The sequence below is a fragment of the Pelodiscus sinensis genome, chromosome Z (assembly GCF_052426305.1).
Source record: "Pelodiscus sinensis isolate ZL-2025 chromosome Z, ASM5242630v1, whole genome shotgun sequence".
In the NCBI taxonomy this organism is placed as follows: domain Eukaryota; kingdom Metazoa; phylum Chordata; order Testudines; family Trionychidae; genus Pelodiscus; species Pelodiscus sinensis.
Window position 1 is genome coordinate 5,901,870 of NC_143085.1, and position 10,077 is coordinate 5,911,946.

Sequence of the window (10,077 nt, forward strand, 5' to 3'; positions counted from 1 at the left end):
TCTGCAACCAGCACTAAATCAGTGTTCTCATTGTTTATTCCTGTGCATGAAGTAAGCAGTACTTCCCCAAACAAAGTCAAACTGCAACCTAATTTCAAAGTCCTAGCATTGGGATATAGTGGTGAGGTGGTGTACAATCACTCTAAGATTTTCCCCAAGTTACCGCCACCTTCGCCTGTAAGTGGTGACCCTCGCAGTACAGGCTAAACACATTGGTGGAACAACACAGGGAAAGAGTCACATCTAAAAATAGGCCAGATTGAACCTACTGGAAGCAGGAGCTGTGCCAGGGTTCATTCACGGTCCTGTACAGTCGCTGATCAGTAGCAGCAGCCCGACATCTCCAGGCCTCCTCACCTACACACAAAAGCAGAAGGTTATTAGAGTGGCTCCCCAACAGCACATGCTCCCTCCATGCTCCCTAGGCAACAATTCCCACAATCTCTGTTGTGACTCAGGGACTGTTCTATGTTTAGTGTCATCATCCCCAGGGACAGAAGAGTAAGAGACAATGGCTCTAACAACCAGGCCTAGAAAATGGGGAGCATTTCCATCTGGAACCTGAACACACTAGCACGCATTTTTGTTCAAAGACTTGCATGCTGCTCTTTAATGGCCACCAGTGTAACTGTGCTCTGCAGTATAAAGTAGCACTATAAGCAAAATAAATCAAGCAGTCACTCTTGGCTGCCTTATTCACATGCACAGAAGTGACAAGGACAAACAGTTTTTAGTATTTCAGCTATTGCTCAGAAGTACTATATGTTAGGCCAGTATAGCAGCCAAGCTAGCGTTTTCTACATGCTGGTGACACTGAAGATTTATACAACTCATCTAACTAGAAAAAGATAAAAAGAAGAGGCTTGTTTACAGGAGAATAGCTTTTACAGCCAGTCAGCTCACTCATTACCATAAAGACAGATAGTTGAGATAACATTTTTAATGGACCAACTTCTGCTGGTGAAAAAAATTTCGGCTACAGAGTGCTCTTCCTCAGGAAGTGACATTGATCTTTCATCAGCAGCAGGTGGTCCAATAAAAAGATATTACTTCATGCACAGTATCTCATTACCACCAATCACTTACAGGGCCTAATGAAACCAGTTCCACTTGAAATCAGCAACTGGGTTTTAGAAAAGAGGAATGACTTACAGGCTTACTGTTTCCGGGGGTTGCAGATTTTCAGAAGTTAGAAACTCGTAGGAGAATGTTAAGGCCTCTTAGAATTGCCATGATACTTTACACAGATATGCTAAGTTCAAGGAGTTTACAAGCTTCGACAACAGAAGGATTTTAAGGAGGGGGGAGAGCACACCTGGCCTATGAAGGCAGACTATTTGAAGTACAGAGTGCAGCACATCATGAAGCTAGGAATAGGAATTGTGTACACGGTTAACATCCCATGTTAACTGCTCCCTTCCCCCCCGCCAGGTGTCTGTGTCTGTGTCCGTCAGAGGCAGCTGCAAGTGGTGAGGGGATGGCAGGCAAGCACTGGCGCTCCTTGTGTGTAAACATGCAACCACTACAAATTTCAGCGGTTACACATTCACACAAATATATGCATTTTAACATGAGAAGTGAAGTAGACTGAGTCGTGTGGTCTTCAATGTGTTGGAGGACAGACAATATAGTATCACGGTTGTCACTTATGGCCTGAAAGACTATGGCTCTGAAAGGCACAAAGAATTGGGAAGTGAGAGCAAAGATGGGTGTCATGAGTGTAGACGGGCAAGTCACATAGCAGGTCAGTTGCCAAAACGCATCTTTTTCCATCCAAAGTTCCTTGCAACTTCAATTGAACAAAAGTGACACGACAAAAGGAGGAACTCAAAACGCATTGAGCAACATCGATCGAAAGGCCAGACTTTCAATTTATGAGCAGGCAGTTTCAGAGAAGAGTAGAGCCTGACAATAGCTCAGTCAGCCCCATCAGCAACTCCGTAACAAGAGACTGCTCCTATTCAGGGTCACCTGCTAGCACTAAGTGTCTGCAGCAAACCAGAACTGGGCAGGTTACAGCACTGATATCGGCAACGGCTCCCTGAGTAGCAAAAGGCATTTCCAAATGGCTTTCCACTGCTACAACCCTTTGTGTGTGTGTGTGGCCTAGGAAAACAGAGCTTCTGCTCAGTTAGTTAATTTTCCCTTGGCTCGGATGAGCGCAAGGCTTGTGGTTTGCTCAAGATACAGGAGCTAAGATCTCACTCAGGAACCCCCAGCACCAGACACAGCACTAATCACTGCTGATGGACTCAGAGGACTAGAAAATAGGATGCACGTGCATCTATTTACAGGTTTTGTTTTCCAAATCTTCGGGATGCTGTATTTGAGAAGGATCCTGGGTGTAAGAACACACACACTCCACATGGTACCTATTCTTCACTGCATAGCCTGGAAAGAAATGCCTGAAATCCAGGGGGTGGAGGATCTGGCCAGGCTGTCCATGGACTGGGGCTGATCTGTCAGGCCCTGTGGTGCTACAGCAGCCCCTGCCCAGGGCAGGCAGGGAGCTGCTCCAGACTAGGGATGTAATAGTGTATTCAATTAACCAATAAGCAAAAGATTATAGGTTAATGCCATAGACTACACTCATTTCCCTCCCAGGACAGGGGCTGCTGCCACCCTGCACTGCTGCCTCTATAACAGAGGCAGCAGCACTGGGCGACAGGCAGCTAGTCTGAGAGGGGAGCTGGTTTTTAAACCGGCTCTCCTCATGGTCCAGCTCCTGCCTGGCACCCTGCAAGGAGGGGCAGGGGATGCCTCGGGAGCAGAAACCGAGCGCACTGGCTGCCATCCTCATACCCAGAGACTACAGAATAGTCAACTAACTGATAAGAATGAATGAGGTTACTCGACTATTCAGTGAACCTATATTTAACATTCCTACTTCAGGCCCTACCAGTTAACTAAAACTAGTAAGCCTCACCTATTAAGGGTGAGGTGTAAATTAACCCTTTACATTGCTAATGTTTGGGTAGCCAGGCCAAGCAGAACAGGGCTCCTAAGTTACTTTTCTCCTCTAGTGTGTCTGCTGGAGCTAGTCATACCTTTGTCTAGTGTTGAAAGGAGAACACATTTGGGCGCTCCAGGATTAACAACTTTTCAAAAACAGCCCCAGGAAGCCAAGGTTTATTTCCTTATCTTGTCATCCTGCCTGGTTCTCCAACATCAAGGTCTGAGATGCAAATGAAGCTATTATATCAAACTCATAATTCCCACCCACTTCAACAAATGCTTGTCGAGAACGAGAATGAACAAAACCAGGATTATATGTAGCCATTTCATAGCTCCTAAGTCTGAAAGCACTGACTAGACAGCTCCTGTAGAAGTACCCTCATTTTAAAGATGTAGAACCAGAGGCAGAGATAGGAAAGCAGTTGCACAAGGCCACAGATCAGTGGCAGCACTTGAGAGGAGAACCCTGGCTATTCCCCAACATGCTCTGTCTACTGAACTATGTTTCCCTACACAAAATGCAGAAGGAAATCACTAACCCAGCTGCCATGGGATTAGAGTCTAAAGTCACATTTTGAATGACAGCATCACCCAATGAGCCCAGATGCAGCGTGTGCTGCTTGTTGTGGCATCACTGAATAAACTGCTTTAGGGTCAAGCCTTTGGCAATCCTCTTGTCCAGCTGCAGTTACACTAAAAGTTCCCTGGTCTTAAAGAGCCTGTGGTGAATGCCCCCCAGTAACTCTGAGATGGTCCATGTCAGTGAAATTGTAAGATGTTAACTGAACGCTGTAGTCAAAATTGCGGGATTTGTGTTTCCTGTGTCCCAGCTTTCCTTTATGACTTTTAAAAAACAATTACTTTGGTATCACACTGCTGAAGATATCCTGCACCATAGGGAATGGTTCAAAGGATGATCAGAAACACAAAAAGCGCCTGCACAAAAAAAGTGCCTGACACTGCACTGCAGCTTCCTTAACAGTGTCAACTCTTGAAACTTACACTCAATAGCTGCACTTCTGGAAACAGTGGCAGTGGGATGATGAAGGAAACTGAACTTTTCCAGTCTACCAGCCGGATACACTTTTTTGGGGAAATATAATGGCCCTCTTTATTGAGTGTCCATTGGATAAGGCAGTTCAATTGCACTGTCAGCCCTGTTCTTTGGATCCCAACTAAGAGGATTTTCAGTCACCAGAAAGCATTCACCAGTTATTAGAGGTCAATCTAAATAACCTGTCATGAACCTCTAGGCGTAGCACATACTGCACACCTCAGATGAAAAGGTCAACAATTTGCTTATTCAAGAGCATTCACGACATCTCGGGAACTAGCAGTTCATTTCCACTGCACCATGAGTAGTCATCCTGACAACCTGTGGCAAAGAGAACTTGAAAGAACAGAAAAAGCAAGGCAGGGCAGGGCACACTACAATGGAGTAGAGCCAAGACTAGAAGAAAAGCCTGATTCTATGAGCCATTCATTAGATTTCAATAATGATTAACATTTGTTCCAGGTACTCTCCTCAAGCACCCTTAGAAGAATCTTTCACTGAAGAACATCTCTACATCATGTAGGGCTTTTAAAATATGAACATATTTAACTTGCGTTTCCTGGTCTTATCCTCAGCATTTGTGAAGAGACAGGAAGTTGCAAGGGATAGGAAGTCAGTAGTCTCTCACCCCCCAGTGCTGAGATCAACACATGTACACATCTAAACTTTTCAAACAACAATGATGTAATCAAGCCATAGACAAGCCCCAACCTAACAAAGGGATTTGCTAAAGTAACTGATATCCTCCATACAAATTAAATCGAGCTCATCTAAACTGCATATGTATTAAATAATCAATTTTTCCTCCAGTTAGCTGTGGCTCAGTACCATAAGCTACTTTGCCCCTTTTCTGCTACTTACAGTACTGGAGTCCAGCACAATTCACAAAAGCCATGCTGATTTAAAATCCAAGAGAAATAAGCAGCAGGTCATGGCCTCTGCTTCATACACTTAGTACAGGAATGCACGTTTCCATTTCCAGTAACCCTGATGCATGTGCCAGAGTACAGGGTAATTCCCTGAATGCATGTGTAACTTCCCAAGCACAAGAGGACAGGAAGCAAAACTGTTCAATTTGCCCAAAAATGTAAATAAAATAATCAAACTACTGCCAGGTGAATTAGCTCTAGACTTCCTGTTGGACAAAACAGTCTGTGCATAAGATACTGATTCTTTACATACATCTCCCTCTGTTTAGTATCATAAGCATACAACATACTGTACACAAGAGCCTTTGCCCCAATCAGTTTAAAGGCACAAGTTACTGCACTGCAGTTAACTAACAATGACAGTCATCCAGAGGTAACATACAGGACTTGTCAAATTCACTTAAGTTCTCAGTAATCACTTACCTAGCAAGTGAACATTAAACAGATGTTGCATTGCTGTGGTAATGAATGCAACAACAATTTAGGAGAGCAAAAAGTGAAAAACTCTATTTTCAACTGAAGTGATCACTTGTTGACTAAGGTATGAGGAAACAATAAGGATGGAGGAGACTACAGAAGTATGGTCAGGGTGGTTTATGCCTTAGGCCCTGATCTTACAACAGTATGTAATCAACAAAGTATGCCATTGAACTCAAAATCCCCCAATGAAAAGAAGAATGCCCTGTGATGAATGAGCAAAGGAAATGCCTCATTACTTAAGTGTACCCTTTGCAGATAATAAGACAGAGAGAGCCCTCAACGACAAAGATATTAGACAAAGATGCAGTCAGACCAACTGGGTTTTACCCATGGAAGCTTATGCCCTAATAAATCTGTTAGTCTAAGGTGCTAAGGGGACTTTTTGTTTTTACAGATGCAGACAAACATTGCTGCTACCCCTCACTTTTCAAAGCGAGAAGAGTTTAAAAGCAGCTGTGAGCAACCTGAGGACCACACACAGCTCATTGGGGTTTTGAGTGGCGCCCATGAGACAATTTGTTTACCATTGCTCGCAAATAGGACTGCCAGATTCCTCCAGTTTTAATCTGTTTCATTTTTCCCCTACCAATATAACCTGCATGTAAAGCAAGGGCACATGAAGTGAGGTACATGCTGATAGTACATAACATTGGCTGAGAGACAAGGATGTTAACATGCATATATTAAAGTAAACATGTAACTGCTGAAAGTTTGAGCAATTACACATGGGGAGGGGGGGGAGAAGGGGACACTTGCTTCCCCAGGAGCTGGTGCAGACAGGGAGCTGGCTTGTACCAGCTCCCGCCTGCTCCTCCAGGCAGCTGCCTCTGTGTCAGAGGCAGCAGTGAGGAGTGGGACAGGGAACCACGCACATTAACCACTGAATATCACCCTCTCAAGCTTGCTGTGTGTGCTGCACAGCCAATGTATCTACAATATGCCTACTAGGCAGGTTGGGAAATTCTGCTGAAAAGTTCACTAAAGTTTCAGAAAACAGTGTTATAAAAGATCAATATTTAAGACTAAGGGGGACCTGTAATAACCAATGAAAGAAACAAGAGGAGATTGAACAGGAAAGTTACATTATCAAGTGAGACATTTACAGTCTTTCAGCTTAAGTAACAGTGCAAATTGAGCTTCAAGTTGATGCCCAGATTCCACTGGCCAGAAAAGGATGTCAGAGGCCGGTGAACATTAAAATATATGCAGTCTGCAAATAGCAGGGTCACTCTGAATTCACATACATATCAACGATGCTGCATGCAGCAGCTAACGGAGCAGCACACTCAGCTTTCAGTTGTGCCTAATAATGACCTAATAATGTGGACTTCTGTGCCCTGCTAGTCTGCAGTCACAGCCTAAATCAGTCTCCCCCCCACCCAAAACAGAGAAGCCTTGGAACTTTACTTCATTTACAAGTTTAGGACCTTCACAAAGGTATGCATAAAGATGTTACCTGGCTAGCGCACTACCATCTACATCCTATACCATCTACACCCTAATGACTTAACAGACCAAACAATGGGTACTTAGAGAAAGTGCAAATTGTTCTTACCAGCTTCATGTAGCATGAACAAGCCTAACTTTTTTCCTCCTTTTTCCTTCTCCCCTCCACCATGCCCTATTTATTTTGGAACTGGACCTTTAATAAACTCCATTCATCTGAAGAAGTGGGCTGTGCCCACAAAGATCTCATGACACCATCTACATATTTTGTTGGTCTTTAAGGTGCTGTAGGACCATACATTGTTTACATTGCAGCACCCCCTTCCCGCTAACAGTATGCCAGAGAAAAAAGCAAACCTTACAGTCCAGCACTCAAGACAGATAGCATGACTGGCTGCCTCCGCCAAGCCATGAAGGTGGCGCTGGACACGCAGGGAGCACATGAGCAGAAGCTATACAGCCGGTCCCCAAGTTGCAAACGGCCGACTTATGACCGTTCACAGTTACGACCAAAGCTGTTGTAAGTGGCGGACCCCAAGTTACAAACACGATCCGCGCTTACGAACAGCGTGGTCACATGTAACTCAATGGGGTCCAACTTACAAACAAACCGAGTTACGACCAATTGCTTGGCCCGTAACTGGTCCCTAGGTCAGGAAGAGGCTGTACTAGGTTCCAGGGAACTGGCTAACCCAGACTGCAGGGTGCAGGGCTTGCCAGTCCCAGGGGAGGGGTTGGTGCCGGACTGCAGGGGGGGAGGGGCGGGGCTGTGCCGGTCCAGGGGAGGGGCTAGCCCCCAGGGTGCAGGAGAGCAAGGCTGTGTCAGTCCCAGAGGAAGGGCGGGGCCGGACTAGAGGAGGGGGCGGTCCCTGGAGAGGGGGCGGGGCGGTGCCGGACTAGAGGAGAGGGCGGGGCGGTCCCTGGAGAGGGGGCGGGGCGGTCCCTGGAGAGGGGGCGGGGCGGCGCCGGACTAGAGGAGGGGGCGGGGCGGTCCCTGGAGAGGGGGCGGGGCCGATGCCCTCGGCCGGGGAGGGGGCTGCAGCCCGGCGCCCCGCGGGTACCAGGGAGCGGCCCCAGCAGGCAGGCGGCCCGGCCCGGCGGCGGAGCCGCGCCCTGCAGGCGGTCGGGGGAAGCGCCCAGACCCGAACTCAGCCCCTCACCTGGCGACCCCGCCATCGCCCCCAGCCGGTCTCCAGCCTTCTGTGACGTCAGCCTCTACGGGGCGCGGGGTGGATCAAATGCACCTGGCCCGAGGCGGGGCCCGCCCCTTCCCTGCCGCGGGCCAATCACAGCCCCGCCCACCCCTGGCAGCGCCGCCTCTTTATGGTCACGGGCCAATCTCCGACCGGCCCATTGATAAGAAACTCACCCCCCCCCCCCACTCTCCCCGCCACTTCCGAGCCACAGCCCGCCCTCTTCTCGGGAGGGGGCCAATCAGAGCTCAGCTCTGCTCAGTCCCAGCGCCTCCGGAACGCCGCACGTGCGAGAGCAGCTGGCGGCCTGGGGGCGGGGCGTCAGCCAGACGCCGCTGCAAGGGGCCGGGGCTCAAGCTGCCTGCGGTGCCGAAGTTTGGCGCCGTCCTGTTCCGCCCTGTTGTTAACCCGGAGGGGTGCGGTGCCTTGACAGGGTTACTCCGCCCCCCCAGCCTAGCCTGTTACCCTGCGGGTTTGTTTGTTTTTTAATGTTCCTCTGAAATCTCAGGTCTGCTCGGGCTACTTCTACACTGCAGGCTGCTTGCCCAAGAACTGTTTTACACACGAGGTCTTGTGCAAAGGGTCTTCCACAAGAGCGCATCCACACGGCCATGTGCTTTTGCACAAGGTGTCTTTGCCAGTGTGGACTTCTCTTGTGCAAGAAAGCTCTGATGGCCGTTTTAACCGTAGGGGTTTCTTGTGCAAGAAATTCATGTTGCCTGTCTACATGGCCTTCTTGTGGCAGAGCTCTTGCACAAGAGGGCTTATTCCTCAGGGGAAGAGGAATAACTCTTCTGGAAGAAACCCTGTTTTCTGATGCTGGTCTATAAACTTACTTGTGCAAGAATACGTGTGCAGTGTAGCTGCTCTGCAAGGTTTTGTGCAAGAACAGCTGTTCTTGTGCAAAAAGCCTGCAGTGTATACATAGCCCTAGTGATAGCATAACTCTTTCAACCATGACAGTGGCATGCAGGCAGAACTCCAATCAGGCCATTCACAAGTCCCCCTCCTTGAGGAAATTCACCCCACGTGTAAGAGAGCTTCCTGATTTCCAAAAGGTTAATACTACACGCAGTCCCCGGGTTATGTACAAGATAGGGACTGTAGGTTTGTTCTTAAGTTGAATTTGTATGTAAGTCAGAACTGGTACATAATGTAGGGGAAACTCTAGCCAAACATTTCTCCAGAGCTCAGTTTTATTCTCCCACACCTCACTTCCCTCAGTCCTTTATTCTCAAGCTGAGGTGTCTGCTGAGAAAAGCCACTCCGCGTCTCCCTGGTCTGCTGGGGGGAGGCGCTAGCTTCGCGTCTCCCTGGTCTGCTGGGGGGAAGCGGCTAGTGCGGGGTTGCCTCACCCCATTTTTAAGTAGGGATCCGATGTAAGTCGGATCCATGTAACCCAGGAACTGCCTGTACATTTTTTCAAGACATAAGGAATGAAGTAAAGGAACCTCTGCTTTTTTACTTTCTCTATTCAAAGAGGCATAATTTAATCTTACAGATCATAGAATACTTAGAACTGAAAGGGACCTTGCATCATGTCCAGTCCCCTGGACCAAACACCTAAACCAAGAGTGGGGAACCTAAGGCCCGGGGCTAAAAATGGCCCCCAACGCAAAAAAGGTTCCCTACGCACAACCTCCCCCATTCCTGATAGGCATCTAATCTGCTCTTAAAAATCTCCAGTGATGGAGATTCCACAACCTATGTAGGCAATTTATTTCAGTGCTTAACCAGTTGGAAAGTTTTTCCTAATATCCAACCTAAACCTCACATGCTGCGATTTGAGCCCATTGCTTCTTGTCCTATCCTCAGAGGTTAAGGAGAACATTTTGTCCCCTCCTAGTTGTAACACCCTTTTAGGTATCTGAAAGCTATGTCATGTCCCCTTTCAGTCTTTTCTTTTCCAGACTAAACAAACCAAATTCTTTCAAACTTCCTCCATAGGTCACTAGAAGATTTACCTAGTGTTGTTCAGCTTAACAAAATTTTTGTTTTTTGGAAAATAAACTGAAAATGT

At 47.4% G+C, this 10,077-nt stretch overlaps 1 protein-coding gene across 4 annotated transcripts in view; it reads right to left on the reverse strand.

The window, feature by feature from the left end:
• Positions 1–8,190, reverse strand: part of LIMK2 (LIM domain kinase 2) — a 51,525-nt gene extending 43,335 nt beyond the window's left edge. Inside the window, exons 1-2 of one of the 4 annotated variants that reach the window (XM_075898053.2) lie at positions 8,025–8,190; positions 270–357 (exon numbers count right to left, since the gene is read on the reverse strand). In XM_075898053.2, the coding sequence (XP_075754168.1) occupies positions 270–357; positions 8,025–8,040 (104 nt within the window). In that variant the 5' untranslated portion in view covers positions 8,041–8,190. Of the gene's footprint in view, positions 1–269; positions 358–8,024 lie in introns of those variants that run through there. The other 3 variants (XM_075898054.2, XM_075898056.2, XM_075898055.2) reach the window with 3 other exon arrangements.
• Positions 8,191–10,077: the final 1,887 nt, after the last annotated feature.